Genomic DNA, 24,842 nt, shown 5'->3' with positions numbered 1-24,842 from the left:
CATATTTTTATGCCAGTGAAAACACTAAAAGACACATCCTTAGAAAGGATACTAAAGTTAAATAATATTTAGTGGTTACTTTAATGTTTTTCCTGACTTAGCCTTGCGGAATCGGTACATATTGACGCCAATTCACGGGGTCATCACTAACTTTAAACCGAACAATTTGTGTTAAGTCAGAAAAGGACAAAATATAAACCACAAATGTACACCATCCTCATCCAGACTGATGTTACAATAACTAGGTCGCAAAGTGCAATCGATTGGGTCAAGGATGCTCTCAAATCAAGGTCGAAGCTCAGTCTACGATTGCTGTCGCGTTAACAGGGGTTTCAGAAAAAAATGGTACCATTTACTTTTTTTTAAACCATCAACTTTTGGGTTATTTAGACTCGGAATCACGAGTACTATTCATTCATTCATTTATTCCTTTATAAAACATAGTTTTACATGTCAAATACAGTATTTCATATTTACAACTATTTACATCTAAATTACATAGCAAAACACATCAGTATGAATATAATATTAGGTATAAGATAATTATGTCAGGTAGGTACAATTATTATTTAAAATTTATTATTTACATGTTTAAATGATTACAGTAAGTTCATATAAGTATATCATATCACATAATTATGGTTAATTAAATTCTTATTTTATATTTCTATAGCTTGGGATTGCGAACCAGTTCAAGAGTGCACGCCGTCAAAAAATTCGTCAACAGAGTAGTACGCTTCAGACATAAGTTTAGCCTTAAGTTTATTCACGAAACCTCTTTTACCAGTAGCACTTTTAATCTCTAAGGGTATGTGGTTATATATCTTAGGGCCTATTGAGTGGAGACACTTTTTAGACTTAGCTAGACGCGTACGTGGTGGACGCAGTTCGCCTCTTCGCCTAGTATTATAGTTGTGGGCGTCACCGCGCGTCGGGAACTGTTTAAGGTTACCTCTCACATACTTGGCTATGTACTATTGAATGAGACAAGGAAAAAAAGTGTCCCCAGTTTTTCATACAAATTTCGGGTGTCAGTTTTGCCACAGTGCACTTGCACTGACTTTTCTTGGTGCTGCGCAAGCATCTTTTTAAAAAGTCTCAAGAAGTATTTACATAGTAAATTTAGTATCAGGTATAGTTCTTTATTCATATTTATTTATTCATCATCATCATCATCATGTCAGCCGATAGACGTCCACTGCTGGACATAGGCTTAGGGGCTAAGGCCATACAAAATGTATGTGAAAATGCGTTACAAAACGGTCATATTTTTAGTCCTCGTGATTCTGAGTAGAAATAACCCAAAAGTTGATGGATTTTCGAAGTGTCAAAAATATGGGTACCTTAGACAATAAAGTCGTGTTTACATATTTTTGAGCCATTTGTCTGGATCAATATGTTTGCTTTCGACTGTACACAAGCAGGTAAGTTTAACAAGTGCTACGTTGCCACCATTTGCTTCGTGAAATCATTTTGATATCTCATACTGAAGGAATTACCTATAAAACTTCTGGGTAAATTTTCTAAGCAGCGGTGTCTGCATGGTTGCATTTTTATCACCTGTCACTATGCCTGCAACTTTCGGACTTACCTACTTGTTAGAATGTGACAGGCATGGTGACAGGCGATAAAAATGCTACCGTGCTAAGCCCGCAGGTATGGATGGTATAGAAAGGATGCCAATCTCTTATATATAGCAGAATTGTTGCAAAAGTGACCGCAATCAGCTTTAAATAACAGTTCCTAATCTCTCCGGTGGCGCTAGTTAGGCTCTGGGACATGAGTATAACATGAACCATATAAGGCAACAAATAACCCGACCAAATTACGTAGGTTGTTTTTGGTAGTATTTCGGTGTATGGTGGCGCCGCCTAATTACTGTTTTTTGATGGACACTTTTCATACATAGAGATTTGGCTCCTTTATACCTATATAGTCTCCATGCCCGCAGATAAAGTAGGTACTAGGTATGTACAGGAAATATCTTAAGCCCAAATACTTACATATCCATTTTTCAATAAAAGGACTTGAATTGGTTTTCCGACCATTAACCAGCAACAATTGTTTTTCTTTTTTAATATAACCCTTATTTTGCAATATAGTCAGCAGCAGAAGTAGCTAAACGGGTGAGATTATCAAACTTTCACACGCTCTTACTTTTTAATCCGTAAAGATGTCTGCAGTTTCATTTTGAGCACGCTGCTCGTTTACCAACTTCTCCTGCTGACTGTACATTTTTTTACACATTAGTTAATTTACATATTATATTTTATTTGTAACTAGCGCTTATTAACGGCATCTCGCGGGACATTTCTTAAACTACAACCTCGACTGTTGGCTTAGAAGAACTGTAACCAGTCATATTGTCTAGAAATTCAGAACTACCAAGTTCAATTTAGTACAATCTTTTTGAAATAGATGGCGTTAAAGTAAATTTACTCAAAAAGTGGTACATTATATAATCAAAATCACTTACTTACCGCTCGGTTATGGTTGGATCATAATTCGTAAGCCAAAAATGTAAACAAAAACTCGAGACATTATAAATGATTTTGGTAACGACATTCAAACCCTGTAAGGTTGATATCGAAGGATCACACGATCAAAGGTTGATATCTCGTGTTCCATTTCAATCGTTTGATCGAGGTTTCGGTTTAGGTATAATACTCGTAGCATGTATTCTTCGAAAAGAAATATTTCAAGTTGTGTTTAGCAGGTAACTGACGTTTGGTAGCTATATGATTTAATTTTGATAAAGGCTGAAACAAACCCCCAGTATCACTCTAATGATTTAATAGAAATACCTATGAAAATTGATTGATTGATTTGATTGATGGAAATTGATAGAGTTTATTCTTTCATAGAATAGGTATTCAACCTTATTTTCTTCACAAATTAAGTATACCAATTTTTAAAACTAATGTACATTTTAAGCTAACTAGCACTGAATTTTGATTTCAAAGAGATACGAGTAAATTTTAGCTTACGAGTATTTTCAAAAGAATACTAAATATATTTATTATATTGAGTTGTCGGCGAAGATAACCACGGAGTAGGAGCCCCACTAGTCGAACCGAGGAGCCGGCTCCTTTTTTGGAGACTGGCCAAAATTAGCACCAAACCCAGACGAGTGATAAAAGATGAGAGAGGACTTTGCCCAGCAGTGGGAAAAGGCAGGATCTTAGTTAATAAATATGCACAAACTAAAAACTGTGATCAGAATTATAAATTTACCTGATGTCGTCATCGTAAATTTAGTAATGAAGTGGTTGAGTAAAATAAATAAAGGTTTAGTACCTCGTGTAAATAGAATATAAAGGTTAATAGCTTATTGACATCAGGTTAATTTATGTTACGAGTACACTGCTAGTGTAACCCATTACACAGCAGTTTACCTTATCACCTTTGTAGGATTATAAGTCACGTTAAGTGTTCAATAGGTCTCGCTCGACTGAAAACTTTAGCAACCTCGTATACTTACCTATGTTTATCAAATTAAATTACATTCAAATGTAAATCGTTCTATGGAATACTTTAAAAATGGCTTAAAGTTTTCTAAAATTATCCTTATGTAAAAAGGTTCGCTCAGAATCGTACAGTAACTAGATAGGATGTAATGTTGAAATAATATGTACAATTTCATTGAATGTCTTAGCGATATTTATTATACTAACTGCGCTTTTGAGCAATCCAAGAGACCTTTATTCGATGTACAGTCTCCATCAGATATATCGGAGCGGTTAAGGAGCTCACAAATAAGCAAGCAGCTATTCAAGCAGATTTTTGAGTCACAAATGTTTTTAGAGTTAGACCAAGATAAGTCTGCAACGATTTTGATAGCACACGCAGTCGAAGTGTTATTTTAAACGTCAAACTTCTATGAAATTACGACGTATAAAAACACTACCAAAATCGTTGCAGACTTTCTTGGTCTAACTACAAACCAACATTCCTTTTTCTACATACTAGCACAAGCTGCGCAAGCATCTTTTTGAAAAGTCTCAAGATTAAGTATTTTCATAGTAAATTTAGTATCAGGTATAGTTCTTTATTCATATTTATTTATTCATTGGTATGTAATATACACATATACATACATACATACGAGTATAAATACTAAAATCATACATTATTCATTTGCGTGAATAGGGTCAAATTACAGTTGTTACCTATATAAAAGAAAATTAGTAATATGAGTACATCGGATTTTTGGGGGTTAAAAGTAAGTAGGTATATATTAATGTCGCATATCTTTATTTTATTTATGTGCCTATTTATATTAACGCAGTACCTACTTTAAGTCTAGTTATTTGTGTTCTTTATGTACCTACCCCATACCATTCTCTGTTTGGCCTAAAGGCTGACTGGTAGAGATTTCTTCTAGCTCCTCTTTCAATCTCGAACAAATCACTCAACTTATAAACTCCGCTCTCGTACGTCGCGTCTAATAAAACATACATAAAATGTTCATTCTATGTAAAAAGCTGATAACGCGAATTGGGATTCCGTGTTTTTGTCGAGCGTTCCATTTGACGCGTGACGAAGGCAACCGAGGTAATCAGTATATGTCACTCAGCCTACTGTACTAATGCGAGAACGCGTATACATGAAATATACGGGTTACTATTAAATGCTGGGGGCGTATTCAGACATTTTAAATAATTTGCTGTTTTTCTATTAATCCCGTTGCGGGTCTCTGACATTAATAGGTACAAGAGTGTGTAAATCTTAGTTTGTATTAATAAAACTGCCGGCGCTGAAATGTGCCGCGGCGATGACAACGTATTCAGTAGCAACGACAATATTATTATGTTTAATTAACTACCTATCAAATCACGTGGGTGGGTTTTCATCTAGCTTGTAAATTGATTTCATTTTAACAATTTGACTGATAAGGTTCCATCTTAACGTAATCAAATTGTTGACACAGAATCGGCCTCTTGATCTACGACTTAACTTTGAGTCCTCTGATTTAAGACTCGACTGGGTTTTTCAGACTCGTAATTAAGTTGAAACTGAGTTCTTTTCAACTTGTTAGAGACCCGAGTCTTTTGTAGAGACTTGAATTCTTCAATCGAATTTAAACTATCGTGAGACATATGCACATGATATATGTATATCGTGTTAGTCCTTGAAAATGGAGACCTAGGCTCTCCGAAACATGTCGCGCGAGTGACTAAAAATACGTGAGTGTAACCGCTAAGTTAGTTAACTTGAATCCTTTTTTGAAAACTAATAAAAAAAATATTATTTTTAGGAAAAGTTCATGTACACCATACAATAACGCTTTTTTACCGCTAACTAGTATTTTGATAAAACTTACAAAATATATGACGGAGTCTGTATTCGGAGGCTCGTATTGTGTATTTTGTAATGACTCAATTAGGTGAGTACGGTTAGAGAGCATTGATTAATGTCGGATTATCTAGGACAAAGCCTGACTAATGTAAACGAGGCGTCAGTCGGACGAATTCATTTGAGACTCGATAGCTGAATCGGGCCTAAGCCTGACTTGTGAATGGTTTAATTACAATACAGGCTAGCATTGAAAGTGTATTACTTAGTAAATTGCTGATTGAATTCAATTCTAATAATATAGGCCTATAAAATCGGAACGTTTCTGTCTCACTAAATTCTTTAGATAGATTTTTAAGGAAGTGTTTCGACATTTGATGATCAAATAGTTTGCCTGGTACTGAGCACCTTATCATCAACACATTACGTCGTTAAAAAGATTTGTGAAAAGCGTGTGGATATGACTGCGAATGTATAAAAACCGGACAAGTGCGAGTCGGACTCGCCCACCGGGGTTCCGTACTTTTTTTTAATAAATATTATAGGGACATTCTTACACAAATTGACTAAGTCCCACGTTAAGGTCAAGAAGGCTTGTGTTGTGGGTACTCAGACAACGATATATATAATACTTATACAAATACATAGAAAACATCCATGACTCAGGAACAAATATCTGTGTTCATCACACAAATAAATCGGGATTGGAACCAGGACCATCAGCTTCACAGGCAGGGTCACTACCCACTAGGCCAGACCGGTCGTCCATGTACTTTTTAGTATTTATTGTTACAGCGGCAACAGAAATACATCATCTGTGAAAATTTCAACTGTCTAGCTATCACGGTTGATGAGATACAGCCTGGTGACCGACAGACGGACAGACGGACAAGGGAGTCTTAGTAATATCTTAGTAATATTGGGTACGGAACCCGAAACAATTGTAAGGGAGAAATTAATAAGGCACTACTTGGGAACATGGGAGTTATAGGAGAATAAATCATAAGTGAGGAGTGTCTTTTCCAAAGTGTTTATTTTTGTGTGAATTTCATAGAGAAATAAGACACACCTTTTGAAAAGATACTCCTTAAGTGAGAATGCGATTTATTATCTTCTGATGGGGTCTTAAAATCCCAACTTAATGTCGTTTATATTTCATTCACGTTTATTACTTCCATAATCTTTACTTTATTTACTTTATTTGCAAATATTGTCAATAAAAAAAAACGATAAATACGAGTATAAGTAATAGGTGTTAATCTCGGATTCAGCTATCGTAAACTTTTATTACGAATCCATCTTTAACCTCTATAAAATTGCGGGCTTTAAGTACCCTTACTTGCTTGTGAAGTCGTTATGCGAATGGCTAGACCGATTTTAATGCAGAATTATAAGCATTTCGGTTAATCGGATTGCTTTTAGTATCTATATTTATCGATGTCGTGCAATCCAAAAAATGTTGGATATACAAATATTGATATTTACATAATATTAGCCATAAAAAGTATTCAGTCGACAATTAAAACACAGATCGACCTAGCCCCAAACGAAGCAAGGCTTGTTCTATGGCTGCTAGGCGACGATATACATACTTATATAAATAAATAGATAGATAGATAGATAGATAGATATTGTTGTTGGATGTTTTCTATGTATATGCGTAAGTATGTATACTTACGTATATACATAGAAAACATCCATGAAAGAACTACATAAAATACATGAAAACGACATTTTGGAGTGGAATCATAATTTTTAAATTGAATTTGCTCGTTAAAGTCGGTTGAAATGTTTTGGCACCTGGTCTACAAAGACGAACAGATTGACACCTCAATTATCAAAATCAATTCAGTATTTTCGTGTAAACAATACATGCATACCTAGACAGTAATCCCTGCCAACATTAGTGTCAGATCGAGCTCGTAAACTTTACTTCAAAGAAATAAAATATTAAAAGTAGTTACAAGCAGAGAAAATTGTTCGGATTTGTAAAGCGGGGACGCTAAGACGTCCATAATTTTGTGTCATTTTCTAGACAACTTTTAGTTTTCTTTGTACCATTTAACGTTCATTTTCCGTTAGATTTTGCAACATATAAAAACAATATGTATTTTGAGTCTAGAAAAACAGTATAAGGTAAATAGAAATAACGTGTTATGAATCGGTTACTGACTTACCTCTTAACTCATAGACGTAACTTGCTGAGTAATTTTCTGCTTTCTAACTAGAGTACTTTTGGCTGGACGTTGATTAGTGAGTCAGTCAGGACAAACTCTATTCCTAATAATAATAAAAAATAGTGGTCTCAACAAGTACTAATTTTAATTAAGTATTATATTTTAGTTTAGGTACCCAGGTACCCACTCAACTGGAGCATTCCACGGGCTGTCCCGTACAGTAGCATTTTATTTCCTGTGTTGCGACTTTTTTCGGCATTTAAAGCAAGCGATTATTTTCAAGTGCATATTTACAACGGGTTTTTAGGAAAACAATTTCAATATGTCCAACTCAGATCCCCAGAAAGTAGGATCAAAATAATATGAATATTTCAGTTTCCTCGATGTTTTCTTAAAAGCAACTGCTGAATATCAAATGATATTAAGTTTCACAGAACTAATCCAAGATCGTACTTGGATTGGATCCTACGTCTTCTGATTTACGAGTAAAAGCCGTACGCAAGCACCAGCAGTCCCATTTGGTTTTTGATGGATTACGTATGACATGATTAAAAGCGAAATGTCAGTAGTGTAAAGGTTATTTGTTCCTTTATCACGCGATAAATGCGACAATAATAAGCACACAGCTGGCGGCACGTACATAAGCTTGATAAATGCGTTAAGACTTTTGCATTTAGATAGGTAGGGTGTGTTAATCGCCATAAAGCTAAGAATGTAAATTAATAAAATTATGACCGAAGGAGTCACTTACCTTTAAGGATGCCGGCTATAGATCGTAGATGATTTTCCAGTCTTCGTAGTGTTTAGCAGCACTTTTTACTTATTGGTTAAACTACAGTATAAACAAAAATCAAACTACATTTTTATTAGAAATTTCCGCTTACAACCTATATACATTTTGTTAATATTGTTAAAATTACTTTTACTATATATGATAGACGCGTATTGACATAACAAACTATACTGACATTTCTTGTTCTGATTGTATCGTTCTTGCAGTTTGCATTTTCAGCCAGTTTTAGTGAGTTTTGTATCTATAGTGCTATATTATATGCCACATCGAAGAGGTGGTAGAGCACGACGAAGACTTTTCTGCTTAAGTTTCTACAGCCAGTTATCGTCTTGCTTTGATGTTACGACCAAGAATCTTATATACAAACTGGATGCTGCGTGCCGAACTATGAGTTGAAGCCAGATTCATCCACCTTTGCTCCTATGATCTATCTCTTTTCGACACTGTGATGTATTGCTAGGTTATTTATAAAAAAAACCTTATTTTTTATAGAAATACAAATTATTCGGCATCAACTAATTAATTTACTTTAAGCTAATTTCCACAGAAATTTATATTTTTCTTATAAAACTTTCTGCAATCAAATTTACTTAGTTTTCTTTGTATTATACAAAAAAAAGAACCCAATCAAAATCCTCATTTCACCGGTATGCACCTCCTGCGTACTATGGCAACACTACTAATAAGTAATTATCATGGAGACTGTATAAAGGAGCCAAATCTCTATGTATGAAAAGTGTCCATCAAAAAACAGTAATTAGGCGGCGCCACCATACACCGAAATACTACCAAAAACAATCTACGTAATTTGGTCGGGTTATTTGTTGCCTTATATGGTTCATGTTATACTCATGTCCCAGAGCCTAACTAGCGCCACCGGAGAGATTAGGAACTATTATTTAAAGCTTAACGCGGTCACTTTTACAACAATTCTGCCATAAGAGATTGCGATCCTTTCTATACCATCCCATCATATTATATGGCCGATATGTCAGAATCACGTCAGAATTGTCAGAAGTCATTCACTAATTTAGAGGATTTTTTTCGTGAAATAATAGTTTTTCGTCGATTTACTTGGGTTATGCGCTATGTATTGCATAGTAAAGCATTGTAGGAGTCATTGGAGGCCGAAATCCGACACCCTAAAGAGAGAGAGAAAAGAGAGAAGAGATGCAAGACCGGCGTGACGTAATTCAAGGTAATTTTTTCTAGCTTCAAAGGAATGTTCGGCACGCAATATCCAGTTTGTATATAAGATTCTTGGTTACGACTTTAATGTCGTGACGCCATTCCGGTCTCATTTCAGCGCGTTTCTTCCTACCGTCGGTCCGAATGCCAAAACTGCCCATGTCCCGCTTACAGGAGTCCTTAAACCGTAGAGTTGGACGCCCAAAGACCACCCCTTAGGCGGTTTTCTGTGTGGACGCCCAACTGGTCTTTTTAGGTCCGCTGCCTGTCTTCCTGTGTAAACACGTGCGTGTATACACCGGATATAATTTATGAAACTAAACTTGCCTCCAGAATTAGGCGAACTAAATTGACATGAGATTGACATATAAAATGATACAGGAATAGCAAAGAAAAAATAGTCACAAGTATATGTCGATAAAATTATATCGATAAGTAAGATATTGCAATTACTACCCATGTGATATTTAAAGGGGTCACAAACGATTTAGATTTATGAATGTCACAAGAAAAAGTGGTTTATTCGATTGTAAGATTATGCCGTTACCGATCAATCAGGAGGCGCGGACGCGAAGATGCCAAATTTCGATGTTAGTACGCAGGTTTAGGGGCAAGTTGTTTATTTCGAGAGCTCGGTTGTACATGTGGCCGGTCGATGAGATTGGCGCATATTTTAATTCTGACTAAATTGTCAACTTGAATGTCCAGTTTGGGGACTGGTCTTTACAATCAAAGCAATAGGGATCACCGAGACGATTACATTTTTCACACAATGTAATTGAATTTATTTGTATTTTGAGCCAATACATTTATTTAATTACAAGATATTGATATAACTATGTATATTATAGGTATATTTTAAACTTTATTGCACATAAAAAGTGTACAACAGGTGGACTTAATGCCATTATAGGCATTCTCTACCAGTCAACCATAGGGCTTAACAGAGAAGCGTCAAGGTGGGTGCACTGAGAAATAAACAAAAAAAGTAACTTTTGATCTTTTGATTGATCCAGTATCCTTGTCTTTATTACTTACTATAAAATGGCACAATTTTCGAAATACCAACGAGCATTTGTAAAGTAACATAAAAAAATACTTAGTTACATTTGAACCGACCGCGCAACAGTACACTAGCGGTGAATACTCGCGATATTCTCTAATTCAATTTTTTTTTGAGAATATCGATATGAACAGCACTAGCCAAACTGTGGTATTATTTGTGCACATTGACTTGTGAATTTAGTTCGCCTAATTCAGTTCTATTATTGTAGTACTGTGTACAACAAACCTTATTTGATACCTGTGTGTAACGGCCTTAATGCTAACGTCAATTGAAAAAAGTGAATATTTTGGAGTGTAGAGCATGGAGACTATACATATAAAGGAGCCAAATCTCTATGTATGAAAAGTGTCCATCAAAAAACAGTAATTAGGCGGCGCCACCATACACCGAAATACTACCAAAAACAACCTACGTAATTTGGTCGGGTTATTTGTTGGTTTATGTTATACTCATGTCCCAGAGCCTAACTAGCGCCACCGGAGAGATTAGAAACTATTATTTAAAGCTGAAAGCGGTCACTTTTACAACAATTCTGCCATAAGAGATTGGCATCCATTCTATACCATCCATAGTGTAGAGGTACCTCTACCCAGCCTAGCGACATTTCCATACAAAAGTACAATATGTATGGAAATGTGCACAATACTAAGGGCGGATATTGCCCTCTCATTCTTTCAGTTTATCCATCTTACTTCATCTGATAGTCGCCATTTTTATCTGCTCTGTCGCCATATTGTGTTTGAGGCAGCTTCAATAATTATTGTTAGTTTTCGAGCTCTTCGTCGTATATTTGGTTTTAATTCATGTTATCATTATATAAAAATCATTTACTGCCAAAACGGATTGTCCATATTTACAGAAATATAAAACTTGAAAAAAAAATATAGAACTTGTGCTATTTGTGGAATTCTTGCCTACCGATGTGACAATAAAGAAAGGAAAATGCCGAGATTGCCTTTGGATCCTGACCGGTAAGCAAGAAATTGGACAATATTTAGTCCCATGTAATGTGAAAACACGATTGTATGCTTTATTCGGAAAAAAATTGTAAAAATTGTTTTGTTCTTAACACTAGTGCTGCTCTTGGTAACTATCGATAACTAGGTATTTTTCATTTACAGGCAGTGGGTGAACGGCGTCACCTGCAGCAGGTTTTGTTCGGCATTTCAAGCCGATAAGCAGACAAGAAAGAGCGACAAATATAATCTGCGAGAGTGGCCCAAAAATTATATTGTTTTCTGTTTTACGCAATGAATAGACAAAATGATTAATCATTTTCTCTGGAGAAGATAACACTGCCAATTTATTAAGAAACGTCCGATTAAGGTGGCAAAGCAAAATAGGCTTTGTTAATGTTTGTAATTTTTATAAATTAAATACATAGACTGCAAAGTTATTTGTTTTATTTTTATCGATAAATATGATAACTTATTACGTATTATCCGAGAGGTAGCACGGATAATTTATCGATAAATGCTGGGAATGCGTGCGTACAGCACTATTCGTTTCGCTATGTTGGCACTCACGTTGCTTGACTCAATTTTGACGTTTGGCGTGTGCCATATTTTGCGTGTGTCACTAGACGTGTGCATAATTTATTCCATTGGCTAGTAAGAAGGTCCCGTCTCTTAAAACGTAGTGGTTATATTCTCTTTACCCTCAATACAATACATACAATACAATTACAAAATTAAAATATTAGATTATTACTTATGATTGTAATTAATTATAATTAAGCAGGTCTGATGTCAAGCTCAAGCGATGCGACATAAAATCTGGTGTGTTGGCCTTAAGCAAACAAAATCATGACCTTTCTCCTCTAATAGCGGATCCGGTTTGGATCGTTAAAGACAAGACGTTGCTGATCTCATTCCTTGAAAGTTTTTGGTACAGTACAACCTTTGTTATTTTAATGTTAAATAATTTTCCTCAAATAGCGTAGTTATTTTTAGGGTTCCGTACCCAAAGGGTAAAAACGGGACCCTATTACTAAGACTCCGCTATCTGTCTGTCTGTCCGTCTGTCACCATGCTGTATCTGATGAACTGCGATAGCTAGACAGTTGAAATTTTCACAGACGATGTACTTCTGTTGCCGCTATAACAACAAATACTAAACACAGATAAAATAAATATTTAAGTGGGGCTCCCATGCAAGAAACGTGATTTTTATGCCGTTTTTGCGTAATGGTACGTAGCCCTACGTGCGCGAGTCCAACTCGCACTTGGCCGGTTATATGATTAATCTAAGAAATATTGTTTTATACAAATAGAACTTGAAACGATCTTACGAAATTTTAGCTTCATAAGTTTCATAACTGAATTCCTAATCCCTAATAAATTTGACACATCAGATGTGAATTCCTGTCAGAGTTTGTGGTAGGCGTGGTAAGGCGATGAGCCATGCAGTAAACACTGTTTGAGCCTTGTTGTTACTGGTAACTATCTAATGCGATACTGTTCAGTCGACTACAAAGAGATGTGTCCACTTTTATTACATTACAGTAAGGTGAAAAAGTGGATAAATCTCTTTGTAGTCGACTGTACATACATATTATATGTAAATACAGCTGTGTGCAATATAAATAATAGCAGTCAGTAGGAAAATGAAAATTAGGGGAAAACTATAACTTTAGATCAATTATATTAGATCTTTTTTTTATAATTCTTCTGCATTACTTGACATTGTCTCAAAATTAACTGTAACCTTTACTTATATAAAGTAATATATACAGCGAAATACTGTAATATAGTATACATAAGTAAATTCTTAATGCGTGTTAAGCTTAGACACAATAATCATAAACTCAGAAAACGATTTCCAGTTCTATGAACCCATCCTAGAATTTCTCACAATGATGTCTGGACATTTTCAGTGAATTCCCCAGACAGCTTTACAAGTACGGAGTTATAAGTTAGAAGCGAACTCTTTAATATCGGAATTTTATTTAATACAAGTAGTATATTAAGTGCCTTCAGAACGTTAAAGGATTAGAACGCACTATGATTAATTTCTTGCGGTTTCAGTCTTTTAAGTGCGTGCGCTTATGAAGCATGCCGTACGTTACATTTTTTGCGGTTTTGAAACCGCAAAAAAATAATCGCAGTGCGTTCTCAGCCTAAAAGCGGTTTATTTTTATTTTAAGTTTAAACTACCATAAAAAGGGATATATAAACGGTTCAGTACGGGAGTTAAACCGTTTAATGTTTTATATACGTATATGTATGTATAAACTAGTATTTTTATTATCATATTACAAAGCAACGTTATAACACTCTTTGCACAATCATGATAAAAACCACTATTTTAAAGAAGTTGTCTTATTATTAGACGTGGTGTCACTAAATGGACTGAATATTTTTTCGAATTCCGACCAAGAGCAAATTCCTCCTTCGCAAACTGAGCGTAGAGGCTCTTCATTCATGTAGAACATGACGTGGTAGTCACTGGACTTCTTAAACGCGCATCTAAAATCAGAAAAATAAGGTTCAAAACTAAGTCAGTACATTTTGTAAAAAATTTAAATGACGTATATGTATTTAATGATTACGTACTTGTTTAAGACCATGACAATATTCGCTGCAAGAGGATTGATTCTACTGGTTCTCCAATATCGATCTCGTTTTTTGTCAGTTGCAGTAATTGGTTTGCTATCGTTAAACCAACCAAGGGCTGTATAGACCATATCCATGATTCTGGAGCGGGTAAAATAGGCCGTTATTTTTCTACCTTTCCCAGCTTTTGCCAATTGAAAACTCTCTAGTAGATCTTCTAAAGGTATTTGAGCGTTCATCTCTGCGTTTTGACGCCCATAACCATATTTGTAGTAATGTTCTAAGTCTCCGATGTACTCTAAAACTTTGAGATCCTCGGTCGTAAATAAGGCACACCAAGGACTGGCCCTGTTGTTCAGTCCCGACCAAGTATAGCAACATAAATCATATAGAGCAGTTATGTTGTCGCTGGTTAGGCTGTAATCGATACCCAATCGCCTTTGGATCCTATCCTTTGCCTATAATAAAAATGGATTCAAAACATTAAAAACTTGGTTAAACTATTTTCCACTAAAATAAGTAAAGTATTAAAAAGAACAAGACGAAGGTACAACCTTCTTTCCGTATAAAATTGTTTCAGTATAGGTACTTACTGATAAATAGTCTGAGGAAATTTTATATTTATTCGTTTCCTTGTTCCAAGCGGAGTTTTCTTCAGCATCAGTGTTGACCGGCTGAAAATGTTATAAAATATATTTTAAACCAATCTGTTGTATAACGTTTACTATGTTATTAGCTAGGAATATACGCACAGAATACGTCAGTCAGTTCCATCTTGCAGAAATATCTGGCGAACAAATCCGTTAGGTACTTACATCTACAAAATCAAACTCGCTTGTTAGATCATCCATTACTAAATTTTTGCTTTCAAGGCCCTCCAAAAAGGCCTTAGCACTTTCTTTAACCCAACGATGATGCGTTGGTCGGAATTTGTAGTTAGCTCCATCTAGTTCATTAGGCTTAAAATAAACCTGTTTTAATCTGCTAGCGATATCAAACATTTCCTGGCGCCCCTCATCGTGTAAAGCGCTTGTTTTATCAAACATATCGTCGTCAATGGCCCAGTGCCGGAGATTGTCGATATCTTGAGCGCAAAGTGAACACCTGCCTTTTTCGTAACTCGAGACAACGAGGTCACGGATAGCGATTGCTTCCTTCATCCTTATGGCTGACTTAGGATCAGGGTATGTTTTACCGTTGCGAAATATGCCCCAGATACTGATCGGTTCACATTCTGTTAAAGATATTATAAAATGAATTGATTATATAATTTATAAGTCAATTGGATATTCTCATTATACCTATAAACATTTTTTTTTTTTCAGTGCTTGTCCGAAGTAAACAACCGGACAAGTGCGTTTCGTATCTTTGCGCCACTAACATAATTAATTTAAACAAACAAATAATGAAGAGATATTTGAGAACAATCTTACACAGTACTATGGGTACTAGGCGACGATATAAGTACATAATATGTAGATAACATCCATAACTCAGGAAAAAATATTCGTGATGAACACACTTGCAAATAAATGCCCTTATCTGGATTCAAACCCGGGACCTTTGCTTCGTAGGCAGTCACTATACTATAATACCGTCTAATAGTGTTTTTCAAACTGGAAGGGTACGATGAGAGATGCCAATTCTATACAGTTTTGCGACATTTGTCATTTTCAGGGTAATAAATTGTATGGAGATGACATCTGTCATCGTACTCTTCCAGTTTGAAAAATATTTTAGGCTAAGAGGCCGTTAAAAAGAGATGCGAATATACTTTTAAGTTTTAGAGGAGTGACCCTTAGTGTTCTACTGGTATGACAATTTTTTTCTCTGATTAAAAGCTCTTTTTAATCCCAAATATATAAGTTGATTTACTATAATCCCAAGTCATAATCAAAATTTAAAAAGAGTAATATTTTTTTGCACATAGTAAATTAAGGCCTTAATTGATTCTTAATTCAGCCACATTTTAATTGACTCCTACTCATATAGTACGACTCAATTTGGTAGGTATTGAATCAATGAACTAACTAATTAAAGTTCTTAACTATGTAGGTACCATTTTTTTTGTCAAATCACGTTAACAATGTTTATATTATAATAAATAGGTTGACACTTGCCTGGTATATTTATGACGGAGTCCCGGATATCACCTCGCACCGCATTGTAAGGAGTTTTGTTCGAAAAATATCTATAGGAGCATGCAGTGTTCCAATAACAAAACGAAGATAACGCAATATCTGCGTATATATAAAAAATAAGCACTATTAAATTAAATTTCACTGTCATCATATTTTCAAGAGAAACTATTATTATTAAATTGATTACGAAAACACGTTATTTCTGGGCTCAACCTCTGCTCAATGACGAGTGCACAATAACTAAAACATTTGACATTTTAGTAGGCCAAAAGACTGGTTTGACTTCTGTATCCTAATTAATCCTAATATATGCAGACACATAATTATTTTCCTACCAGGTAAAGTTTGTTAATTTGTTGTTTGTTTGTTGTTGTGGGTGAGTAGGTACACCGCATTTGTGTCTAAAATAATGAATTTGATAGAACGTTACCTACTACTACATAATTAAATATGAACACCATAATATAACCACAAAAATATGACTGAATGAAACAAAATAAGGCACGTTTTTGTTATGATTAGGATTTTAACTTGTCTTGTGTACAATAAAGTACACAAGACAAGTTAAAATACGTACTTTTAGTAGGTAAATTGTTTTTTATCAGTTTTTATTCTATAATCAAATTTTCCCAGCCAAGTAATGAAGAGAGATCTTTGTATGTGCATGTGTGAACCTGGACTACCCCGCCCCGCCACATATATCAACCGTATGTTATATATAAGTATAGCGCGAGAATAAGGTCAATAAATTTATTTAAATAAAAATGATCGATATTTAGATTATCACATACGGTTGTCATGCTCAGTAGGGCACAATTAATAGTAGATAAAAAACTCGTTTCTATATTGTACAATGGACATATGCCTGCTTGACTGGAATTCCTGTGATTCTATCTTTGTCACACCAAAAATGTATACATAGGTGTCACACGCTTGTTTTGCAACTTATACTAGTTTTTAAGCCGAACGATCATAGTGTGCAGTCAGCACCAAATAGTGATAGGTAATTGAAGGTAACGCATCATACAATGCAGCACACCATATATTATTATTATTACCTATATATGGCCACTTTTGAACGTCACTATTTATTTGATGCTGGCTGTAGGTACCATGTCTGTTTAGTGTAGTTTTTTTTGTATTAATTTTACTAAGAAGCTGTTACTTAAAAATGAAACAAAAAATATTGGGACAAATAGTTTATTTTCGCAACTATCATCACCATTGTTTCAGTTAGTTATGCAGTAAATATAATATTTATTTCATATTTTGTTTTTACATAATAGGATAGATTTTATAATCATAAGTATCATAACTCAACATAATGTTTTAAAACTTTTTCTTTTAATTTCTGATAATTCTTTGCAATGATATTTCTATAAGTTAGTTACCTATTTTGAATATTACTTCGAGTAAAGTAGATTGGCAATTGACAATTTTATTAAACTAAAAATAATAAAGGATGACTCACGCTAGACCGGGCCGGGCCCGGGCCGAGGCGTCCGACACGTCATTTTCTATGACGGCTGATCGGTGATCACGTGGTGCTTTCCATAGAAAACGAAGCGCTGAAAGTTCCGGTCCGGCCCCAGCCCGGTCTAGCGTGTGTCATTCTTAACTATCACGGTAACTGAAGACAACATTAAAATTCTAGATTTTCTATAATTCTGTGCATTATGTATTAACGAAAATATAAAATTAAGAAATTGTCTCATATTCAAAATGGTAGAAAAAGTAAAACCATGATGGTTTTTTGTTAAATGTACAAAATATTAAAATTAGTTACTTCACAAGAAGTAACAAAATATACTTTTTTGAAATGAATATACATAGTTGTACATATTATAATTTTCCTAAGACGATGCGATTTGACGCTATTTCAAAAGTCTTATTTACAATAATATACAGATAAATTATCAAATTCCACTGCGACACGTAAACACTAAGTACAATATTGGCGTTTTTGAAAATTCTATAACTAGCCATATTCAGGGCAATTAATGCCCAGCCCGTGAATTGAAGAAGCAAATGCTTCTGTATAATTATTTCACTAATATTTCATCATATTAATTTAATGGCAAATTCTAACAGATATACTTCAATACTTTACTGTTGTTTTTTATAACTAAACAGACAGTGTTTATAGAAAAACGCGGTATAATGAATAAAAGTGCAATATCTAACTATAATAGTTCCACGGGGCACAAAATAAATATTTTTTTAACAAAACGGTTCTCGTATAATAATTAAATTAATAATTAGGAGGGTATTTGTTATTATAATAAAGTAAAGAATAAATTACACAATCAAATGTTCATTAAACTAAATCTTTAAACAATGAAGTCTTAATATATTTTTTTCAATTCTTATATGTCTAAATACAGTATGTTTTATTTACTTTCAATCTACTTTATGTTTTGTCTATTCTCATATCTAAGTATAGAGCATAATAGTAATCATTAGAGAGAGAAATGCATAAGACTTCAAATATCACTAGATGACTCACATCCAATAGAATTTGTAAGTAATTTAATTATTACAAATAAAATTTGGTCCAACATTGTAATAAGAACATTGGAATGCAGTTGTTAATCGGTTTTTAACATATATAGATGTAGGCACTATTTTCTGAAAATGATTATAGACCAATTAAAAAGGTAAAGTCAAATAAAATTTCGTGGGGGTAGTAGGTGTAGTTTTTAGTTTTGAAGCTACGCTGGACCCTATCCAGTATTGTTTTCAAAACCGCAAACGAGAGGCTCTATTAAAAAGGTTTAGAAAGGTCATCTCTATAGCCCTAGGCAGTTAGTTTGGTTGAAATAATGAAAAAAAAAACTAAATGTAAATATGTATTTTCAAAATTTCTCTCTTGGGGATGAGGATATTAGGTATTATTTGAGGTATATTCTACAAATAAAATTTTGAACGGTATTTTATCTGGAGGAGCCCAAACTTGGAATTTTTTGAAAAATATTTTAATTTTAATTTATAAAAGTTACTGAAATGTAATGATGTGATATATTTTTAGAGTTTTCATACTTTTAACACCATTTGCAGCACTTTACTGAATGTCGGGGTGTACCGCTAGGAGTAGTAGTGGCATCTGATTGTTCGTTACGAATCTACTGGTTAAAGCCATAGAGTTGATAATTGATAAACATTGATAACCGTTCCGACCCTTTTGTTTATGATGCCTCCGGTTTGTGGTTTTGGAAATACTGAATAGATTCCGACACAAGCTCAGTTTAATTGCTAAATACTACTAGCTATTCGTTTAACACTGTTCAGAATCCCAGAAACTAAACGACACTATTGCGTGTTATATATACAAATATAAAAAACCGGCCAAGTCGGACTCGCGCACGAAGGGTTCCGTACCATTACGGAAAAGAAAAACAGCAAAAAAATCACGTTTGTTGTATGGGAGCCCCATTTAAATATTTATATTATGCTGTTTTTAGTATTTGTTGTTATAGCGGCAACAGAAATACATCATCTGTGAAAATTTCAACTGTCTAGCTATCACGGTTCATGAGAGACAGCCTGGTGACAGACAGACAGACGGACAGACGGACAGCGGAGTCTTAGTAATAGGGTCCCGTTTTTACCCTTTGGGTACGGAACCCTAAAAAGTTCTTGAGTGCATATAAGTAATGGTCTTATCAGACACTTTTATTTGTTTCAAAAGGAAATATGAAGGAAGGATCTAATAAAAGGCGACCTTCCAATGTAATTCAAGCGTAAACTAGTTGACATGTATAAATATTCTGCTGGTCCTAACCTACGGTGCTCAAACATGGTCGCTCACCGAGAGCCAGAAGTCCAAATTTAAGGTTTGCTAATAGCGAACAATGATGCACAGAATTCTAGGTGTTACGAGGATGCATCGTATCCGGAACATTAAGCTGCGCTGCAAAACACGCCAATGCCAGGCTGAAGTGGCAATGGGATAGGTGAGCTAGTATAGCCACCATGTGAATACTGCAAAATTAGCGGGAACGGGGCTGGCCCAGATGACGAATGGCCGGATGACATTGACGCCTTCCTTAGCAACTGGCTGGAAAAAGCACATCAACGGGAGTCTTGAAGATCAAGACGAGAGGCAGCAGTGAGCCACTTTAATAGGCTAAGTAAAAAAATATAATTTGCCTTGGTCTAATTTTCCAGGCTAATAATTTTTCTAATTTATTTGTCAAAATGATTTTGTTTACCGCTATGTAAATTTTCCATGATTATTTTTTTTATAATAATAAACAGTACTTAATAGATCAGTAAACAAGTCATGTTACTAAGGCCAGGATTACACTTTTAAGTTTTACTTACGTAAGTAGGGACACAGTTATACTTCAGAATGAGATATGAATATCGTTATCTCATTCTAGCAAATAGCTTTGTCCCTACTTACGTAAGTAAAACTTACATATGTAATCCTGGCCTTAGTACCAGTAGAAATTGAGAACAATGTTTATGATATCATACTTTTTAGATGTCGTTTTAATTTCTGGGATTGGGAAGATGATTGATGATGATGGATGGATTTTTTCTGTAAGAGTAGCAGCTATAATCATTTTGAACAATAATGTGTAAATGAGGATCTCTTGCAAAACTTCACGTAATAATTAACACTCTTTTTTGGGTATTCATAATTGATAACATGATAACACACAAAAACCAACCAAATAAGACTAAGGGCACAGTAATGGACTTAATGTGTTCTAAATATTGCTCATAGGTATTCTTATTATATCAACTCTACTGAACACTTTGACCACTTTGATTTGAATCACACTGACAGATTTTAAACAAGCAAACACACCACAAATTCGTGAAAAGCTGGGCTAATGATAAATAGGTCAAATTGATAAGTTTTATAAAGAGAAAATCTAAACTAAAATCTAGGGTGCAAGTCTAGGAAGATAGTGTATTAATTCTTATAAACTATCTACTAAAATATAGTTGGCAGTTTTGATTTCGTTATTTCGAACTTATATTATTGTAAGTAATTTTAAGATGATATATCTAAATGGCACATTTCAGTACAAGTAATAGTACACTGAGCTTCCACGAAGTATCTAAATACATTATAGGAAATAAACGAAGGTACAATTTTATGTTAGCATTTAAAAAAATATGTCATAAAATATCACAAAAAAAAAACAATTAAGTACAAACAAAAGTAGTTGACACTAGACAAATATGATATTTAAATGTTTAAACGGTTTTAAATTAAAACTAGGAACAATAAAAATTTCATATGCGACGTACCTACCTATATAAATGACTCGTAGTTATTTAGTATTATAAATCCATTTTTTTTACATTTCAAGTAAAAGTTTAACCTGAAAGTTAACTTTTAAGACATATCTACCTAACGCTATTTGTCTAATCAATTAAACGTTCTAACTTGAAGAGTTATTGATTAGATCATGCTTATGCCATGAAAATATAATAACGTGTATATTTATTATATAAATGAAAATATCTACCGTTCACTAGGCTATAGAATAAAGCACTTTGAATCGTCTGGTCACAGCTATAATGTAATATACTTACACTACATACACAATTATTATTCATTTGAATTAAATTTAAACGTATATATTTTTACTAAATGTTTAAATTGATTTTCTGGACGTAAACATCTTTACCGAGTACCCTATTTAGACTGTTTGAGGCGGATCAAAAAGTAAGAGGCAATAACGATAAAATAAGGCAGCCTCTAACTTGATAGTCATATCAAGACACTGAAATGAACACCGATTGTCTAACGCCTGCCAGATGGGTCCGCATCAAACAATTTAAAAAGGCACTAACATAACAACTTAGATCGTTCTCGTTCCGCACCCAATGCTTTCACGCAAAGTGACCCAATCAGAAGGAGAATTCCTCAAACATACGCCTTTCAGATGTATTTCAAAAGTTCACGTGTAGCTCCTTCATCCTGGATCTTGTTTTGGGTCTAAGTTCGCCCGTCTTTCTTGCAATGCTGCTAAAAGTGCCTCTCTCACTTCTCTTTCCGAACTTCGCCATAATCTAATGAGTTCTTCCTCCGACAGTTGTGAAAGCTCTGATCTTCCTCCGGTCGGAGACACTCTAGGGTAAGGTGGCGCTGGAGGCACGTCTTGTTCTTCAGATACTAAAATTTCTACGCTAGCTCGCGAACGCGGTCCATCAGAGCTTAAATACCTTTCTGATTTTTCTGATACATCTTGATACGATCTTGTAGATGATCCCTCAGTACGTCTAACCATCGGTGATGGTGTTCGCAACCGGGTATTTATATCAGGAGGAGAACTAGTCAAGCAGCTGACGTCACGACTTAGTCTTCTTCCAATGTTAAGACTCGTCCGCTCATAAATTGATCCTGAATCAGATCCTAGGACCGAATCAGTGCTGAATCTCCTAACATTGAGTCCGGCTAAACTGCATCTTTTTCGTCTGCCTCGTGGAGAGCGGAGCTGTCGAGGAGATCGACCCGGTCGAGGCGAGCGAGAGAGTACTTCAGGTGAAGGGGAAAGGAACTTTGATTCCGTCAATTCCTCTGAAACTTCAGACGTTTCTACAGCAACGTGCTCCTTTATAGAATCCAATGATTGATCGCGTTGAACCCTGTGAATGTTGTGAAAAATATTAACAGAGAAATATTTTATTTATTTATTTATTTTATACTTTATTACAACCATGGTATTCATCAATATCAATAAACTGAGTAAAGCAAATTGGGTTTTTAATGCTGAATTCTACAAACCTTCGAATTTCTTGAATCATTTCAAAAAACTGCGCTTTACTCCGTCTTCTTCTCCGTTGTTCGTGTTCCTTCTGAAACAAATGTACTTCCTGATATAATCTAGAATTTACAGATAAATCAAAAACAGTAATTGAATAAATTATTACCCTTTTAACACTTTTCTGGAAAAGCGACGTAAAATGTCCCTGCCGTATAGTGTTTACTAGTTCTCGCGCGGCGTGATGTGGCGATACAAGTTCTACACAGTTAATAAATCTGTAGAGTTTCTGTAAAGAAAAATAAACAGTAAGAAATTACAAGAATTAAAGTTTTCAAATTAAGGCTTTATTTCGGACTTAGGATTTCTTACTAAAGCACAACATGTTCATTTAGGAAGGACAATTTTATCAGCTTTAAATACTAATTGCAACAGTCTTCGTCTTTCGTCCGACAAATAACCCACAATAAATAATGCACTTTGTAAGGAAATTCAATACAATACGACCCGTCTTTGTTGCTCTTTACTGTAATTTGAATGAACTGTATTGTTTATTTGAATAAACTAGAGAACTCCAGGTTCCCCGTTCGCAACAGTTCCGTATAATTCTGATATCGGAATATTAAAGGCAACGCAGACACAAAGTAATTCAAGGAGATTATGCCCCGTCTGAAGTGCTCGTTCAGTGTTAAAAGCCGCGATGAGCTCGTCCGCGCGTAATCCAGCCAGGGGGCTACTACAAACATCGAAGTTAAAAAATAGTCTGTATCTAAGTCCCTGTTACTCGAATAATGCAAGAGTGATAGAAATAGACATAGAATTTTCGAAGCAAAATTTTCACGGTAACCGTTCAGAGGCTTCAGCAACAAGCATGGGATAAAGCACGGGATAATACCCAATTTTTTGTTTTACATAGTACTGACCCACGATTGCATCCGCGTTCCCTTTGTTATTGAAATATAATTCTAAACTTAAACCCTCATACAATTTGAAGCTCGGCTAACACATACGATCCTTACAGCCACGGTTAACTTCTAAGGTGTTGTTGGAATCTAGTCGGTCTAATATTTGTGAATCGGATAACAATGAGCGGGATATAGAATGGATCACTAGAAATAAAGTAGTAGTAGTAGTAGTAAACTCTTTATTGTACAAATATACATATTAAAAATTACATGGTACAAATAATAAGATGTACAAAGGCGAACTTATCCCTTTCAGGGATCTCTTCCAGTTAACCTTATAAAATAAGTGAATCGCATCAGACATTACAAGTACCTATAAAGAAAGTAAATAAAAATACCTAATAACTTTCGAAGCGTCCCAAGTGACCATTTTAAGAGTTGACTTTATTTTATGAATCCATTTGTGGGACTGAAAGAGCTGCGTGTCAGAATCAAACCATAGGTACTTCTTTTATTTCCATTTTATAATTTTCTTTGCTTCAAAATAATAAAACTGAACTATACCCCCAGAACTTAGACTTTTTATATATTACCTAGTGCTCTTCAGGCGTAATACCTACCTATATTGGTGTAAATTATATAACGTGTATAGCACTAGCACGCTATGGCGTAAACCAATCCTACGGAACATAACTGAAATTATCTCGATCGGATTAAACTGAGCCAGGCGAAACAAATCCTTTCCTTAGAGGATTCTTTCTGGCTGAAAAACAATGTTCCAAATCCTACAAATAACACTATTAGATTGGATTGATACCTTGACTTTCAGGCGATTTTGAAGAATTAGGCGTAATTTAAAGTAATGTATCGTGGCAACATAACTTTCGGTCATTTATGTGACTGGATTTGTCTAATAGTTACATCATGTTATATCAATTTACTCTTGGTAAGAATTGCCTATAATAAAACCTTTTAATTATCTAGATTTTTGTTTTACA

The 24,842-nt window shown here is 34.7% G+C and overlaps 2 protein-coding genes across 3 annotated transcripts in view; both read right to left on the bottom strand.

Annotated features, from left to right (window-relative positions):
• Positions 1 to 13,799: 13,799 nt before the first annotated feature.
• Positions 13,800 to 24,842, bottom strand: part of LOC134743022 (multiple inositol polyphosphate phosphatase 1-like) — a 34,932-nt gene continuing 23,889 nt past the window's right edge. The window contains exons 2-6 of the mRNA XM_063676288.1: positions 16,194 to 16,379; positions 14,889 to 15,307; positions 14,667 to 14,747; positions 14,074 to 14,531; positions 13,800 to 13,986 (exon numbers count right to left, since the gene is read on the bottom strand). Coding sequence (XP_063532358.1) covers positions 13,821 to 13,986; positions 14,074 to 14,531; positions 14,667 to 14,747; positions 14,889 to 15,307; positions 16,194 to 16,365 — 1,296 coding nt within the window. The 5' untranslated portion in view covers positions 16,366 to 16,379 and the 3' untranslated portion in view covers positions 13,800 to 13,820. The remainder of the gene's footprint in view (positions 13,987 to 14,073; positions 14,532 to 14,666; positions 14,748 to 14,888; positions 15,308 to 16,193; positions 16,380 to 24,842) is intronic.
• LOC134743020 (uncharacterized) overlaps positions 21,857 to 24,842 on the bottom strand; it is a 73,815-nt gene continuing 70,829 nt past the window's right edge. Inside the window, exons 12-14 of one of the 2 annotated variants that reach the window (XM_063676287.1) lie at positions 23,109 to 23,228; positions 22,963 to 23,030; positions 21,857 to 22,823 (exon numbers count right to left, since the gene is read on the bottom strand). In XM_063676287.1, coding sequence (XP_063532357.1) covers positions 22,151 to 22,823; positions 22,963 to 23,030; positions 23,109 to 23,228 — 861 coding nt within the window. In that variant the 3' untranslated portion in view covers positions 21,857 to 22,150. Of the gene's footprint in view, positions 22,824 to 22,962; positions 23,034 to 23,108; positions 23,229 to 24,842 lie in introns of both variants that reach the window. The other variant, XM_063676286.1, reaches the window with a different exon arrangement.

This window comes from Cydia strobilella, chromosome 7 (assembly GCF_947568885.1).
Source record: "Cydia strobilella chromosome 7, ilCydStro3.1, whole genome shotgun sequence".
Classification (NCBI taxonomy): Eukaryota; Metazoa; Arthropoda; class Insecta; order Lepidoptera; family Tortricidae; genus Cydia; species Cydia strobilella.
Note: the sequence above shows the minus strand (reverse complement) of the source record. Positions and strands in the feature narration are given on the sequence as shown.